The sequence below is a fragment of the Camelina sativa genome, chromosome 4 (genome assembly GCF_000633955.1).
Source record: "Camelina sativa cultivar DH55 chromosome 4, Cs, whole genome shotgun sequence".
NCBI lineage: Eukaryota > Viridiplantae > Streptophyta > Magnoliopsida > Brassicales > Brassicaceae > Camelina > Camelina sativa.
The window spans coordinates 24,578,556-24,596,263 of record NC_025688.1 but is presented as its reverse complement, the minus strand read 5'-3'; the positions used below and the strand labels follow the sequence as shown (position 1 = coordinate 24,596,263).

At 34.8% G+C, this 17,708-nt stretch overlaps 2 protein-coding genes and 2 pseudogenes across 3 annotated transcripts; all 4 read left to right on the top strand.

Annotated features, from left to right (window-relative positions):
* On the top strand, nucleotides 4,374–7,974 carry LOC104782252 (vacuolar cation/proton exchanger 1). Its single transcript, XM_010507131.2, has 10 exons — nucleotides 4,374–4,775; nucleotides 5,126–5,193; nucleotides 5,789–5,817; nucleotides 5,925–6,121; nucleotides 6,384–6,608; nucleotides 6,704–6,832; nucleotides 6,917–7,033; nucleotides 7,141–7,311; nucleotides 7,410–7,500; nucleotides 7,590–7,974. Exons 1-10 carry the CDS (start codon nucleotides 4,491–4,493, stop codon nucleotides 7,670–7,672), a joined length of 1,395 nt encoding a protein of 464 aa, XP_010505433.1. The 5' UTR covers nucleotides 4,374–4,490; the 3' UTR covers nucleotides 7,673–7,974.
* On the top strand, nucleotides 8,264–10,344 carry LOC104782251. 2 transcript variants are annotated; one of them, XM_010507129.2, is made up of 6 exons: nucleotides 8,264–8,350; nucleotides 8,465–8,572; nucleotides 8,730–8,856; nucleotides 9,054–9,150; nucleotides 9,330–9,881; nucleotides 9,989–10,344. In XM_010507129.2, exons 2-6 carry the CDS (start codon nucleotides 8,467–8,469, stop codon nucleotides 10,061–10,063), a joined length of 957 nt encoding a protein of 318 aa, XP_010505431.1. In that variant the 5' UTR covers nucleotides 8,264–8,350; nucleotides 8,465–8,466; the 3' UTR covers nucleotides 10,064–10,344. The 2 variants fall into 2 exon arrangements, with proteins under 2 accessions (XP_010505431.1, XP_010505432.1); XM_010507130.2 differs by having other exon boundaries at nucleotides 8,289–8,572.
* Nucleotides 11,202–13,069, top strand: LOC104784251 (annotated as a pseudogene).
* Nucleotides 14,803–16,708, top strand: LOC104784250 (annotated as a pseudogene).

Genomic DNA, 17,708 nt, shown 5'->3' with positions numbered 1-17,708 from the left:
CCCCCCCATGAAATAAACATCAGCTAGAAGTTATAACTTATAACATCATAAATTAGTAATACTAGCGAACAAAAGCCAGCAGCCGCTTCCTGCCTTTTATGATGCTATTACCTCCTCGCTAAGCCAAATAGCCACATGGCAAAACCATCAACTTCAACGACACAATTTTCGGCCTTTAAGATACTCCTAAAAACACCCTCTCGCACGTGTTATTGCGACGCTAATTCGTTTTCTTATGCGAAATTCATTTTATACACAACATGGGTATTTTTTTTTCTTTTATTACCGAACATGTCTTTTTACGAGGTGTTTTTTATTAGTTATCAAACTTGTTTCTCATTTTCGATTTTTCATGTCAACCTAAACTACTGGACAGGACTGTCAAATGGAATCATGGTTCGATTACATCTCATCCTTGATGAACTTCTTTGGAGTACCATGTGGACTAAATATGTCTTGACATCCACGCAACGGGTATTCCACCAAAGCCTTTGTCAAACAGAGTTTGAGTGTCTACTGTTTAGTGATCTCCGCACTTGAACTTAATCAAGTGGGGTATTGAGAGAGATATGTACATAACTACGTATCTTTAGTTAAAAATGGTTTTTTTAATACTATGATTTTATCATTTTGTACTTATCCACATTCAACAATATGCATAAACTATATATTGTAATCTTCTGCATTGTTGGTTGTTATGCTCCTTCCCATGTATAATCTGGAACAGGCTACCAAGATTTCTTGGACTGTTTATATATATGGTGTGATTACGATTCAAGTGTGCATGCGATGTGATTTGTGAGCGATGCGATTAGGTAAAATTGTGAATGGAAATCTGATTCGGGTGTGATGTGGTTATATCATACTGGCAAAGCGGAATGCAGCTTGAGTGTGATTAGAAAACAAAATTACCAAATTAACCTTTAATTATATTATTTTGTATTTTCATTTTTACATTCATTTAATTTTTAATATATGTTTAATAATAATATATAAGTCTAATTGTAATTCGATGATGGTGATGATTAAAAAATAAATGTTTCGTCGAATATGAAGGGTAAAATTATACCAAACAAAATTGTAAATTACATATCAAACAAAATCTTGCCGCACCACAATCACAGCTAGCAAGTGTGATTCGAAACCTTTTATATTTTTACTAAATTCATCATGGTCTCCACATACCTGAGTCATGCCGCAGTTGAATCAGAATATCATTCATTGGTGACCTTGTGATTAGGGTCGTCACACCGGAGCCGTACCGGACTTCCATTCAACCTCATAATCGGTATGTGTTTTTTTAAATATATATATATATATATATATATATATATATATATTAATTTTGAGGCCTAAGAAATATTTTAGAGTAACTTTACCACTCATAGAATAATACTACAGCTAGTATTATTTTATGAGTTATAATATATTTACTCTTATAAAACCATTGAATGTGGAAGTCAAATTTTATAAGATAAACACATTTATTGTTCAATAGAAGACTAGGTAGTAGACCCACGCTTTACGCGGGATTAATTGTTATTTATTTTTTTGTTATTTTTATAATTGATTATCTTAAGGATAATATTTTAAAATCATCTGAGTGAAAATCATGTAATGATTTAGATAATAAAAAAATACTAGATTCAGACCCGCACATATGTGCTGGATTGATTTTAAAAACTAAGTTTATTAACACATTTATAATTTATTACGTAGATGTAGGTTATGTTTGTAAACATATTTTTTAGGAATGTTATTAACATTCATAATCTAAACTCGTACCAATTTAGTATTTAATTTGGTTTAGACAAAAAATGATCAAATTTGTTTTTGTTATTAGTAAAGATAATTCTATTATAAGAAATAGTAAACGTAAGAAGATATGTCTAATTTAGGAAAGAAAATCCATCATGTCCCGTATATGTCATGTTTTTCATCTCATAACTATGGTTTTAGTATTAAATTTTCCTATTCAAGATTGTATATTTTAGTCCAACAAATAAAAATATATGTAAAAACTACGATTTTAATTGTTTAAATATTTATTTGCATTTATAACATAATCCGGATTAGTGGTCATCTATTTTTTATTAAACTTCGTAAACCATCAAACCGAATAACAACACTAAGAAAATATTTAAACTTCATGAACTGGATGACCAATATATAGTTGTCAAAGGGGTCAACCTTGTCCGCTATAACTACTCTGCAATGGATAAAAGCATTACGACCAGCATAAATTATGTTCCAAGAATTTCACATGAGTAAATATTATGTCTGATTGGTATATACCCTGCTTGAATTCACATTACCCATAATTCCCTTCATGTATTTGTCAGGAATATTTTAGCTAATAGTTGACCTATTACTTCTTATTATTTAAAATATAGTCCATTTATATTGTATTACATTTCTTTGTAATACATGTTACCTCTGAAAGATATATTTGTTTAGCCTTTTTCCCAGTTCATTGCAAAATTCATTATGATTTGAGAAAATATAAAGAAAAAATTAATCACACTAATATGATTTAATACCAATAGGCTACGTGTAACAATATAATCATAGTTTTTTAAAAAAAAGAAAAACAAAAAACAAATAATCATGCAACTAAAGAACACTATATATTATAAATAATGTATATATAAGTACTAACAAAAAAAAAACTGTGATTATTTGAAAGAATAGTAAGAGAAAATCAATTATAACTACTTACAATTGTTTCACAACATCCGTATTTTAAAAGTTGTATTGTCTTGAGTCTTGACTTTTATGTTTCACATGTTCTTGAAGAGTTTCAAATCTGAAACACTAAAAGATAATGAAAAATAAAAGGCAGAAATTTTAAAACTCAAAATATTGACGCTGAAAAGTTTTTTTTTTGTGAATGAACGAAACTAAAGACTTGGACACGTCTTATATAGAGACGAAGATTAATATATCTTTCCTAAAATAATATATTTTAGGATACTAACACAAAATATTTTGGTAGTTATTTTAGATTTTTTCATTTAGTTTTGGAATATAGATTTTAGAAAAAGGAAAATCATAAGACGTGTTTACATATATAGAATTTCGAATTACAATGAAATATGTTTACATATAAGGAAAATCAAAATGAAATATTTTTACATATATACAATTTCAAATTTAATTGTCCCAATTCAACTTGTTTAGCTTCAAGGATTATATATATCCTTATTCCTATTTAAGTGGCATTTCATGTAATAATCTCTTAATCTAAGTCTACTTATTAAAAATATTTCTCTTTTAATATTATAGATGTGTGATAACAATAACCAATTGAATCATTTATATATTAATTTTTGATATATGTATATTAATCTTACTGATGAAGATGTTATTAATATTAAATTGATTTTGTGATTTGCATAATTTAAAAAAAATTGTTGGATCATCTTGATGGCAAATTAATGTAAATAATGTGGAATGTAAGAATTAAAACTCAAATTGGCTTTAGAGCTATATAATACTGACACATCAGCTTTTTGGCCAAAATGCTTCCCTATTAATATATAGGAGATAATTGTTATTTATTTTTTTTGTTAATTTTATAATTGATTATCTTAAAAATAATATTTTAAAATCATTTAAGTGAATATCATGTAATGATTTAGATAATAAAAAAATATGTGTGATAACAATAACCAATTAAATCATTTATATATTAATTTTTGATATATATATTAATCTTATTGATAAAAATGTTATTAATATTAAATTGATTTTGTGATTTGCAAAATTTAATAAAAATTGTTGGATTATCTTAATGGCAAATTAATGTAAATAATGTGGAAGGTAAGAATTAAAACTCAAATTGGCTTTAAAGTTCTATAATACTGACACATGAGTTTCTTGACCAAAATGGTTCTCTATTAATATAAGGGATATAGGGTCTCATTAATAACATACCTAAAGTTGTAAAAAAACTGTAAACAGAAATTGTAAGGTGAAGCTGTAAAACTGTCAAAACGACACGAAGTAATAAAACCGTAAGGAATTACCAATCAGACACATAAACAAAAATAAGACAAAACACATTTTTTTAACCATTTTGCTATTAGACTAAAATATGACTAACCAAACCTATCTTTACAATATTTGGATTAATATCCAAATATTTAATAATTCCCAAGAACAAAAGATTGACCAGCCATGTGTTATTCAAATGGCAATATCTTTACATAACCATTTCTGATTTTGGTTTTCCAAATATATAAAAATGCATAACATCCCAAAACGTTAAATAAATAGAAAAATATCACAAGGGAAACTTCGAGGAAGTTGCCTTGTGGACCCAGTAGAAAAAAAACTAAACAGTATATATATATATATACAAACCAAATCATGACGCCATCCATCATATAAAGAAGAATCAGCAAAGCAAAACTCAAAGAGGTCACAACAACAACAAAAAACATTTGTGACTCAGAATTAAAATACATAGTTTTTGAGTCAGTGGTGCAATGGCGGGAATCGTGACAGAGCCGTGGTCATCGGCAGAGAACGGGAACGCGAGCATGACAGCGAAAGGATCGAGCAGAGAACTGAGACATGGAAGAACAGCTCACAACATGTCTTCTTCTTCTCTAAGGAAGAAATCAGACCTCCGAGTGATTCAGAAGGTTCCATACAAAGGTCTCAAAGATTTTCTCACCAATCTCCAAGAAGTCATTCTCGGCACAAAGCTTGCCATTCTTTTTCCGGCCATTCCTGCCGCCATTATCTGCACCTATTGTGGCGTCAGTCAGGTATCTATAGTTTCCTCTGTTTCATCAAATATTAATAATTTTTATAAGAAAATCATTCAAAATATTCCCAAAAAGGAATAGGATTCGAAACGCCTAAATCTTGGTTTTTTATCAATTTGTAATTAATATTTATGATATTTTGGAATTATGCCATTATACGTTTGTTTTCTAATCAAAATTATTGCTCCCCCTAAAATTAGATTTGCAATCATTGTATTAAAGTTCAAAATTTTGGTGTATCTTAATCTTGCCACGTAATTGTGCACTTAATATAAATTATTAACTACCATATACTATATACATCATAATACATGTACATAAATACTTTGGTTAATATTTGAATAATACAGCCGTGGATATTTGGACTGAGCATGCTAGGACTGACACCTTTGGCTGAGCGAGTCAGCTTTCTGACAGAGTAAGTAGTATTCATCCTCATCTCTTATTCTATCGGTTTACATATTTTATTATTTGAATTCTTCGCCTTACGATCATGACAAAGTTTAGCCAACTGTCATAAAATGAGTATCTATCACGACGTTATACCAATAGTTTATTTCGTTTTCAAGAAACTCTTACTAAACCAACCACATCATTTTAACAATTTTTGTTGCTCTATAGTTTTTTTATCAAGGAAAAACGTGTCTCTTTTACTTCCATTAAGATTTTCATTTTCTTCACTACTTGATTGAAATCTAAAAGGTTATTATGATGGGCAACACGTTAGTTAGGTAATTTAGGTCCAAATTCCACCATATTCTTATGCTTTTTTTGAAATAAATGGACATCGACCAATATTCTTTGGGGGATTCGGCAATGCATGATTGGGTATTATCACCGACCACACACAATTATTTCCCACTCATATGTCAACGTGACAGCATAGTTACAAACTCTTATCATCTAGTATTCAAAGTACAAGCATCTTTATTATCTTATCAACGTCAAAAGGTTATAACGTTATTTTGGTTGTGGTAAGTTTATATTCACGTTCTCTCGTGCATCTCGTGCAGGCAACTCGCTTTCTACACCGGTCCTACATGTAACGTCTTCTTAACCAATTTTATTTTTTTCAATCTGCAAACGTTAATTACTTTATTTTATATAGATACTCAATTTTGTTTTTTTACGTGTTTTTTTGAACCGCAGTGGGTGGTCTACTAAACGCAACGTGTGGAAACGCGACAGAACTGATAATCGCGATTCTTGCATTGACCAATAATAAGGTCGCAGTTGTGAAATATTCACTGCTAGGTTCGATTTTGTCGAACCTTCTATTGGTTCTCGGGACTTCACTTTTCTGCGGCGGAATCGCTAATTTGCGGAGGGAGCAACGGTTCGACCGGGTATGCTTCTATTTTAACTTCGGTTCAATTATATATCAAAACCAATATTATTTTGTCTGAGTTAAAATAACTAAACCGGGAATGGAATACAGTAGATTTTGTATAGCTAGAGTGTTTAACCAGGATTTTATATAAAAGTTATAGCTTGATAAACAAGCAAGTCGTAGACACTACTATGGTGACCATAGGTTAATTAGTTTGAACAAAATCTAAATAGCGGGTTTTGCTAAACCAAATCAATTTGTGTGGTCATTTGTTGCAGAAACAAGCCGATGTGAACTTCTTCTTACTCCTACTGGGATTGTTGTGTCACTTGCTCCCATTGTTGTACACTTACGTGGCAACGGAAGATACTCCGGCTGCTGTTATTTCCGACATGTCCCTGGTTCTATCGCGATCCAGCAGTATTATTATGTTGATCAGTTACATTGCATATCTCGTTTTCCAACTTTGGACTCACCGCCAATTGTTCGACGCTCAAGATCAGGTAACTGAAATATATACATACACACGAGAGATAACATAAAGAGTCAAATATTATTATTGTGTTTAATGATCTTGATAATGGAATTTGGTATTCAGGAGGATGAGTATGATGACGATGTGGAAGAAGAAACCGCAGTGATTAGTTTTTGGAGCGGTTTTGTATGGTTGGTTGGGATGACACTAGTCATCGCATTGCTATCCGAGTATGTTGTTGCCACCATTGAGGTAATTCTTTCTTTTGCTTATGCATCTAATTGATTTTGAGTTGCAAATGCCCCTTAATTTAATATGACGTTATCTTTGGTTTAGACCGCATCGGAATCATGGAACCTATCAGTAAGTTTCATAAGCATCATATTGCTTCCCATTGTTGGAAATGCGGCTGAACACGCTGGAGCGATCATCTTCGCTTTTAAGAATAAGCTCGTGAGTGTTTCATTTTCTTCTCATTACCCTTTATATGTATAACTTGTAGATTAATTACAATGAAAAAAATGCAAAAACTTATGTCACATGCAAATAATTTTTTACAGGACATATCACTGGGAGTTGCATTAGGCTCTGCGACACAAATTGGCTTATTCGTCGTCCCCTTGACCATTATCGTGTCGTGGATTATAGGAATTAACATGGATCTCAACTTCAATCTCCTCGAAACCGGTTCTCTTGCTCTTTCCATCATCATCACAGCCTTCACATTACAGGTTAAGCATTTATCAATGAATTACCTTAATTATCAATCTATTAGACCAATCAATAGATGATCCAAATATTTGTTTGTTATGTTTTTGTGGTTCTTTAGGACGGGACTTCACACTACATGAAGGGACTGGTCCTCTTGCTTTGCTATTTCATTATTGCCATATGTTTCTTCGTCGACAAACTTCCTCAGAGTGAGTTAATTTTACACAATTTTCTACACATGTTGTTATACTAAGATTTCAATAATAGTTTCATAACACTAACATTGTATATTTTTCAGAACAACCAAATGGTTTAAACATGGGACTTCAACCGATGAACAACGTTGTCACTGCAACAGGAGGAGGAGTTTTTTCATCTTAAATGAATAAAAGCACCAATGTTTTGAAAACAAAAAATTTCCAAACCAGAGACAATGGAGAATCGATGAAAACCAAAAAAAAAAAAAAACCCAAAAATTTTCTTGATTCATTTTATAAATTTGAAAGATTTGTCAGAGAGATTCCTGAGATTCAGTGTTTATTATTTCATGTTTTTTTTATTTTGGGTGTCTTGATGAAGATGAGTCTTGTTGATAAGTTTCGCAAAATCTTCTTGTGGGTTTTGTCTATGAATGGCCTTTTGTCTCGCTATCTCTATTCATATTAATGTACTTTTTTATATGATCAATAAACTTTTCCCAAGCAGTTAACATAAATTACAAAGTATGGTATGACTGACCGATCAACCTCCAATTTTCTCTAAACCGGTAAAAATCAGAAATTTAATGGGCTTATGTTTAAAACCCAAATAGTTATCTAATGGGCCGCATAGGAAAACAAATGAACAGAGAAGTGTTTTTGAATTTCACACGGTCTACGAGGCAGCTTTCATTGGTCAGTCTATTCAAATATCAAACGTCCGATCAGTCAATCGCCGTTGTGAATCCAACGGTTCAGATCTTAAGTTTCAGTCTTTAGGGGGGTCCTACGTCATTTACATCTATACCCCCCTCCTCTTCTACTTCGACGCTCCACCATCTCCTGAACTGAATCAGTGGCAGTTTCGTGAATACGCGACTGAATCAAATCTCTCAATCTCTGTTTGTTTCTTCTTCTGCATTGTTAAACCTTTCGTTTTTTTTTTTTTNTTTTTTTTTTTTTTTTTTTTTTGGAGAAATGGAGAATGTGTTGGTGGCTTGTGATGGAGATGAAGAGCTTTCTTTGTTTCTGGAGATGCGAAGACGCGAGAAGCTTCAAATCGTTTCTTCTCTCCCAGAATCTGGTTAGTTACTTTCGGATCTTCTTCATTTCTTCTAATTTTGACTTTGATTTCTCCGAATCTGAGCTCCTGGAACCTTAATCTAAGAAGTGAACTATGAAATTTTGGATTTAGTTTTTGAGTAATTAAGAGTTGTTTAGTGAAATTTTGATTTGTACAGGAGCAAACAGTGTTGACAAGAGTAGCACAAAGAGTTTAGAGATCTTGGAAACGAGCTGTGTTAAGCTGCGTAGGAGCGCTGTTGAAAAGTTCTTGGACTCTGAGAGTGACAAATCTGATTACGAATGGTACTTCTCTCGAGTTTGCTCCAATGTGTTTCTCATAGTACGTATGTAGAAGTGTTAAGTTGTTTGATGAGATTCTGAACATTAGCTTTGCTTCTAATCAATTCCAATTCTGAGTTGTTAGATTAGAATGTTCGAATAGAGCAGAGCTATTCCCCTTTTTTTGTTGAGATATTTATGTATAGATGATCTGATTCCAGGTTACTTGCGGCTCCTGAGACGCTAGGAGGGCAAGAGAACTTAATGGTTAAACTCAAAGAGACTAAAGCTAGGTCCAGTACTGCTTTGAAACCACGGGTGAGAACCGATTTTTAAAACTCCTGATCCTTCCTATCTATCTATCTATCTATCTTGTCTTTAAAAAGACATAAGAGATTGATATGTGTCTTTGTTAGTCTATCCTAGTCCTAAAGTGCTATTGCGGTTCATGTTTCCAAGCATCAATGATTTACTCATGGTAAGCTTTTGTTTTTAAGGTTGAAAACATTCCTCAAGAACCTGTGACACGGAGCGCCAAGGCTTCCAAGCCAATCTCAAGAACTTCTTTAAGCAAACAAGTCATCAACACCGCTGAAAAAGTAAATCCAAGGAGTAAACCGTCAAGACAACCCACACCCACTTCACGAACTACATTACCGTCCACTAGACTAACCAACTCTGCTCAGAAATCATATCCAGACACTAGAACCCCTACAATCAAATCCAATCCACGAGCAGCATCTGCCTATACCCGTTCATCCTCAGTGGGAAAGTCGGTTTCTAGTGCTAAGTCTACAACTCCAACAATCCCTGAAACACGTCCTAGACCTGTCTCAGCTTCAAGAAGCAGAGTGTACAGTTCAGGTGACAGATCAACAGGACGGTCCAAGAGTAGTAATGATGTGAATCCTGTGTTGATGGGGACTCAAATGGTGGAAAGAGTTGTGAACATGAGGAAACTCCCACCTCCAAAATACGACGATAAAACGAGCTTGGGCTTTGGGAGAAATCTCTCTAGGTCCTCCCTTGACATGGCCTTGAGGCATATGGTACACATCCTCATTCCTTTAACAATTCAAGCTACTTAGTAAATGGAAACTTTGCAAGCTTTTTTCTTCTTAAACTTCTCACAATAATGTTAAATTTCATTTTGCAGAACATAAGGCGTAGTGATGTTCAAAAACGAGTCAATACCCCAACAAATTTGATGGACAAAAACGAGTCATCGTAATATATATCCTCATCTTTGGTGATGATCTCTTATGGAAATTACCTTATATTTAGCTACCTATTATATATAAACTAGACGCTACATTCGAACTTGTTTCATTAGAGAATTGTTTCCTAGCAACCATTTGTTGGTTATATGTATGAAGTATCTCTCAGTAGACATTGACGACTAGTACAAGTTATATCTCTCATTAGATATCGACTAGTACAAGTTGAACCAACTAAACCATGGAGATTGTGTTTTGAGTTTTCAAAGAATAATTACGCCAAAACTCAAAACCATTCATGATTGTATACCGATCCGTGTGTTCTCACAAGGGGGAAAACCACATATGTTGCACGTATAATGTCTACTCTTTTTCAACATCAATCTATTAGAATCATTAAAGGGTTGGCAACAACAGCAAAAAAATCAACTCAACCATTAAAGAGTTTGGCAAAACTGATCAATTACAATCATTATAGTTTGGCAAATTAATTAATCGTAATAACTATTTTTTTTGTATAAGTTCCAATGGCTTTTTTACAATTTTACAACAATATGAAAAAATAACATTTGGGGAAGAAAAAAAAACTGCAGTTAAAACTATGGATAGAATTATCATAGTTAACCATTATATAACTATAGAAACCATGGCACTTAATAAAAAAAAAAAAACCTCAAAACCTTCACTACTAGAAACATTATAAGTATAATATTTTTTAAAAATTTCTAGTCCTAAATCACCACAGGAACAACAACAAAAAGCATGGCACTCAAGTTAGTGGTATGCACATCTTCAGCATATTCTACAATCATATGTAATCTATATGACAACCAAACTCCCACGTAAGGTTGACCTATAGTTTAACAGTTTTTGTTTAAAGCGAATAAAACATGAAGAACCTTAAAATATCCTAATCCCAAAACAATACCAAGAAAATGGAGAAGATGAGTTCATCATGCGCTCTTTCATTCTACTATACCTCAACATTTCAACTATGTTTATGTTTAGAAAAAGAAAAAAATTCCTCTATTAAATTAATTCAACTACATAGACCAAACCACATTAATCTACATCTTATATAATCCAACTACCTAGAGTAAATCACATTAGTCTGTAAGAAATAATGAAAATATAATTGAGGAGGTTATTATATACCTTTCTAATTGTATGCATTAGCTTCAAAGACTCCATGTGAGATTTTTGACTTTCCCTCTCTCTGTTCCACACATACTGAAAACTATGGAGAAGGATAATACTAACAAGAAGAGTCTCTCAGAGATACTTGATGTCCGGCAATACAGGCACACGAATTCTCCGGTATTCTCTACCACCATTTTCGCGGTCATAATGCTGCTCGTTGTCTTTGGAACAATCCTCTCAAACATGTCTCTAGAATCAACTCTCTTCTGGTCTTCACCAACTTCTGAGGTAATACAAATAAACAGAATGGAGAGAAAGCCATTGGCTCCTCCAAAGAACACTACAAGCAGAGATAGAATGGCTTGGCTTCGATCACATCTAACAGAATTCGAGGTTTTTAGGTCAACTAACATTTCAGAGCAGTTTCATCAAAGGGTTCTTGAGTCTCTCGACGACAAATGTGAGGTTAGATTCTTCATGACATGGTTTTCACCAGCAGAGTATTTTGGGAAAAGAGAACTTTTGGCTGTAGAAAGCGTCTTTAAAGCTCATCCTCAAGGATGCTTGATGATTGTATCAGGATCCATGGATACTCTTAAAGGAGATACCATCCTAAAACCACTACTTGATCGGGGTTACAAGGTTTTTGCAATCACACCAGACATGTCGTTGCTTCTTGAGAACACACCAGCCAAAACATGGTTTCAAGAAATGAAAAGCTGCAAAAGAGATCCTGGAAGGATACCGTTGCACCAGAATCTTTCAAACCTCGCGAGGCTAGCGATTCTATACAAGTACGGAGGCGTGTATCTAGATACCGATTTCANTCTCTTCTGGTCTTCACCAACTTCTGAGGTAATACAAATAAACAGAATGGAGAGAAAGCCATTGGCTCCTCCAAAGAACACAACAAGCAGAGACAGAATGGCTTGGCTTCGATCACATCTAACAGAATTCGAGGTTTTTAGGTCAACTAACATTTCAGAGCAGTTTCATCAAAGGGTTCTTGAGTCTCTCGACGACAAATGTGAGGTTAGATTCTTCATGACATGGTTTTCACCAGCAGAGTATTTTGGGAAAAGAGAACTTTTGGCTGTAGAAAGCGTCTTTAAAGCTCATCCTCAAGGATGCTTGATGATTGTATCAGGATCCATGGATACTCTTAAAGGAGATACCATCCTAAAACCACTACTTGATCGGGGTTACAAGGTTTTTGCAATCACACCAGACATGTCGTTGCTGCTTGAGAACACACCAGCCAAAACATGGTTTCAAGAAATGAAAAGCTGCAAAAGAGATCCTGGAAGGATACCGTTACACCAGAATCTTTCAAACCTCGCGAGGCTAGCGATTCTATACAAGTACGGAGGCGTGTATCTAGATACCGACTTCATCGTCACAAAAAGCTTTAAAGGATTGAAGAATTCGATTGGAGCACAAACTGTGGTGGAAGGAGACTCAAAGAACTGGACAAGGCTGAACAATGCGGTTCTGATCTTCGAGAAAGAGCACCCGCTTGTTTACAGTTTCATGGAGGAGTTTGCTTCGACGTTTGATGGGAACAAATGGGGACACAATGGACCTTACTTGGTAACCAGAGTAGCGCAGAGAGCTCAAGAAACGATCGGGACAGTTTCACAGTACTGCCACCAGTAGCATTCTATCCATTCAATTGGTTAGACATTCCAAGACTATTTCAGACGCCAAGAAACAGCAATGACTCCACATTACTCAAAGCCGATCTGGTCAAGCTGAACAGATACAGCTATGGACTGCATCTATGGAACAAGATCACCAGAAAAATTAAGATCGGAAAGGGAAGTGTTATAGAGATTATAATTTCAGACCACTGTCTTGTTTGCAGAGGAATACAGAGATAACAGGAAATAAAACAAATAGGTGTTTTATGTTTTTTACTCTAATCTTGATTTTGTAGGTTTGTATAAGATTGTATCCAAAGCCTAAATGGTAAACACTTTTTTCACTTATTAATCAAATACAGAAGACGATTATTTTTCTGTTACCTGATATTTTGATCTATAAACTTAATTGCCTTGGGACTCACGTATCAAAAGCTCCACACCAAGATCCCTCCTCTTGTCTTGATATCTATATTATATTTTAGCAGCTTATGTGGTAGTTGAATGTTGTTAGAACTTAGAAATATAGCGATGAATTTGTATAAATTCTAATATATTTGTCCAAATGGATCACCAATTGAATCCATGTTAGAAATATATAGATTGAACAGAGTAAACACTTCATCGTTGTCGACGTTTTTTTCATCTACAAAGTAAACACTTAGGTGAAACAGAGTCAATACAATGACATAGCGAACAGAGTCAAGGTAGAGAGAATGAGAAAGCGTGGCGTTCAAGGTTGTTTTTTGGTTTTTTATGAAGTCAGGTTGCGTTATTAATTTTAAGAAAGATTATCCAATCATAATACGGTATGATTTAAGAAAAGGGAAATACATTTTTCCTCATGTTGCATTATTTTTAATATATATAGAAGATTATCTTAGGAAAAATTAAAAAGGTAACAATTATCCATTATTAGATTAAGGTATTTCCAAAAACCCACATGGCACCAAGGGATTGGCTGATATCGTAGTTCCTTGCAACCATAACGCAATCCAATTCCATTTAGGGATTCTTAAACCGACAAAACTTTGATATATATGGATTACCTCTANAGAGATTATAATTTCAGACCACTGTCTTGTTTGCAGAGGAATACAGAGATAACAGGAAATAAAACAAATAGGTGTTTTATGTTTTTTACTCTAATCTTGATTTTGTAGGTTTGTATAAGATTGTATCCAAAGCCTAAATGGTAAACACTTTTTTCACTTATTAATCAAATACAGAAGACGATTATTTTTCTGTTACCTGATATTTTGATCTATAAACTTAATTGCCTTGGGACTCACGTATCAAAAGCTCCACACCAAGATCCCTCCTCTTGTCTTGATATCTATATTATATTTTAGCAGCTTATGTGGTAGTTGAATGTTGTTAGAACTTAGAAATATAGCGATGAATTTGTATAAATTCTAATATATTTGTCCAAATGGATCACCAATTGAATCCATGTTAGAAATATATAGATTGAACAGAGTAAACACTTCATCGTTGTCGACGTTTTTTTCATCTACAAAGTAAACACTTAGGTGAAACAGAGTCAATACAATGACATAGCGAACAGAGTCAAGGTAGAGAGAATGAGAAAGCGTGGCGTTCAAGGTTGTTTTTTGGTTTTTTATGAAGTCAGGTTGCGTTATTAATTTTAAGAAAGATTATCCAATCATAATACGGTATGATTTAAGAAAAGGGAAATACATTTTTCCTCATGTTGCATTATTTTTAATATATATAGAAGATTATCTTAGGAAAAATTAAAAAGGTAACAATTATCCATTATTAGATTAAGGTATTTCCAAAAACCCACATGGCACCAAGGGATTGGCTGATATCGTAGTTCCTTGCAACCATAACGCAATCCAATTCCATTTAGGGATTCTTAAACCGACAAAACTTTGATATATATGGATTACCTCTATAGTCTTGTTCTGTCTACGATCTTATATTCTGAAACAAGGATACCCTAGCAAGAGCTTTTTTTTTGTTTCACAAGATAGGATCAAAGATGCAAGCAAGGAAACCCTTATTCGCGATCTATGCGATTTCTGTTCTCGTGTTGTATCTTCTCTTCATTGAATCTCCAAAATCTGTTGTTCCTGACAACAACTCACCCTTCAAACGAAACTTACCTCTCTCCAGAACCGATGACCCCGTGGCCATGAGTACTCGTATCGTCAAAGTTGTGGACTCAGACCATAACGGAAAGAAAGACCTAGATCCGCTGGTACCTCCAAGCAAAGCTGCCAAGTTTGTGAATATTGACTGGTTCACAAGAAACCTGCCTAATCTCCAGAACCAGTAACCCTATGACCATGCGTAGTACTAGTATCGTCAAAGTTGTGGACTCAGACCCTAACGAAACAGACGAGTTAGATCCGTTGGTACCTCCTCGTAAAGATGGCAAGGTTGACAGAATTATTGACTGGTTCCGAAGAAACGTGCCTCCCTCCAGAACCAATGACCCCGTGACCATGAGTATCGTCAAAGTTGTGGACTGCTCCGACCGTAACGAAACAGACGAGTTCGATCCGTTGGTACCTTTTCCTAAAGCTGGCAAGATTGAGGGAATCGACTGGTTCAGAAGAAACATGCCTCACTCCAGAAGCAATGATCATGACCCCGTGACCATGAGTAGTACTAGTATCGTCAAAGCTGTGGACTGCTCCGACTGTCACGAAACAGACGAGTTAGATCCTTTGGTACCTCTTCCTAAATCTGGAAAGATTGAGAGCACTGACTGGTTCAGTAGAAACATGCCTCTCTCCAGAACCAATGACTCCGTGAACATGACCAAGAGTACTACTAGTAGTATCGTCAAAGTTGTGGAATGCTCGGACCGTAACGAAACAGAAGAGTTAGATCCTTTGGTACCTCCTCGTAAAGCTGGCAAGATTGAGAGAATTGACTGGTTTAGAAGAAAGCTACCTGATATGGAGATACTGAAATCGACTAGCAAGAGTAAGAGATTCCATTCAAGAGTTTTTGAGTTGTACAACAACAACAACTGCTCTGCTCAGTTCTTTATGGTTTGGCTTTCTCCTGCAAAATCCTTCGGACCTAGGGAGATGTTAGCTGTTGACACTCTCTTCACCACCAATCCTGGTGCCTGCTTGGCGATATTGTCCAACTCCTTAGACTCCTGCAGAGGAGACACCATCCTTAAACCATTGATTGATCGAGGTTTCAACCTCATTGCTGTAACCTTTGATATCCCGTTTCCTCGTCAAGAACACTCCTGCTGAAGCTTGGCTGAAAAGACTAAAGAGTGGCCGCATGGATCCTGGTTCTGTCCCCTTGTTCATGAATCTCTCTGACCTGACAAGACTCGCGGTGCTCTACAAATATGGAGGAGTCTAAGTCTATCTTGACACAGACATCATCTTCCTTGACGATATATCAAGACTAAGAAACGCCATTGGAGCACAGAGTATAGATCCCAAAACCAAGACATGGTCAAGACTAAACAATGCAGTGATGGTCTTTGACATCTACCATCCGGTTATGAGAGAATTCCTACACGAGTACTCCACATCTTTCGACGGAAACATATGGGGACACAACAGCCCTTACCTTGTCTCTAGAGTTATCACGAGAGTAGGAAACAAACCTGGATACAACGTCACAATCTTACCACCGGATGCATTCTATCCAGTAAATTGGATCAAAATCCCAAAGCTTTTCAAGAAACCTGCAACCACAAGAGAAGCACAATGGGTAGAGAAGACGCTACAGGACATGAGGAAAAGGAGTTACATGATTCATTTACGGAACAAAGTCACAAGGAAGATAAAGATTGAAGAAGGAAGCGTCATGTACAATCTCATCTCCACTCACTGCACAGTCTGCAGAAACATCACAAATTCTTATACTGTCTAAACAGATACAAGGGTTCTCGTTTTTCAAGGAAGCGTCATGTATAGTCTCATCTCCACTCACTGTACAGTCTACAGAAACATCACAAACTCTCCTACTTTCTAAACAGATGCAAGGCTTCTAGTTTTTTCAAGGAAGCGTCATGTACAGTCTCATCTACACTCACTGCACAGTCTACAGAAACTCTTGATACTTCCTCTATAAACAAACGCTTCTTGTTTTTTCTTTTGCTTTTTGGTGTTCATATTTGCTTTTCTTTTTCTTCTGTAAAAGACTCGAATCAGAAGAAAAAAACTGATCTGGTGTTCATATTTGGGTTTTGTGTTGAATAATACACATTATAAAAGTTTCGATTATATAGTTGACAATGGTAGCTAGATCAATTTGTTTTACAGATGAATTCGATTGGAGCACAAACAGAGGTGGAAGGAGATTCAAAGAATCTGACAAGGTTGAACAACGCGGTTCTGATCTTCGAGAAAGATCACCCGCTTGTTTACAGTTTCGTAGAGGAGTTTGCTTCCCCTTTTGATGGGAACAAATGGGACACAATGGACCTTACTTGGTAACCAGAGTAGCGCAGAGAGCTCGAGAAACGATTGGTCAGTTTCAAAGAGTTCTATCCATTCAATTTGGTTAGACATTCCAAGACTAATTCAGACGCCAAGGAGCAGAAAATGACTCCACATTACTCAAAAACGGTCTGCCTTGCGACACACGTACCACAAGCTCCACACCAAAAACCCCTTTGTCTTGATGTCTATATTATTCAGCTTTTGTGGTAGATACCTTAGAAACATAAGAATGAATTTGGTTGTTTGTTATCTAACATGGCTTTAATTGGTGATCACTGATCCCTTTGGAGGAAAGTAATAAGAACATAACTATGAATTATAACTGATAGAAAAACAGATTTTACCAAAAATAATAAATTCTTATTAAAAAAAAATGAGAATAGTAAACAAATATAATATGAATAATAAAGAAAAAAAAAAAAAAGGAA

Bases quoted from the DNA above. Each gene is read 5' to 3' on its own strand.
- LOC104782252 (XM_010507131.2), top strand. From the start codon at position 4,491: ATGGCGGGAATCGTGACAGAGCCGTGGTCATCGGCAGAGAACGGGAAC. The intron at 6,609-6,703 runs GTAACTGAAATA...TTTGGTATTCAG, and splicing joins TGTTCGACGCTCAAGATCAG to GAGGATGAGTATGATGACGA. The intron at 6,833-6,916 runs GTAATTCTTTCT...TCTTTGGTTTAG, and splicing joins ATGTTGTTGCCACCATTGAG to ACCGCATCGGAATCATGGAA.
- LOC104782251 (XM_010507129.2), top strand. From the start codon at position 8,467: ATGGAGAATGTGTTGGTGGCTTGTGATGGAGATGAAGAGCTTTCTTTG. The intron at 9,151-9,329 runs GTGAGAACCGAT...TTTGTTTTTAAG, and splicing joins GTACTGCTTTGAAACCACGG to GTTGAAAACATTCCTCAAGA. The intron at 9,882-9,988 runs GTACACATCCTC...TTCATTTTGCAG, and splicing joins ACATGGCCTTGAGGCATATG to AACATAAGGCGTAGTGATGT.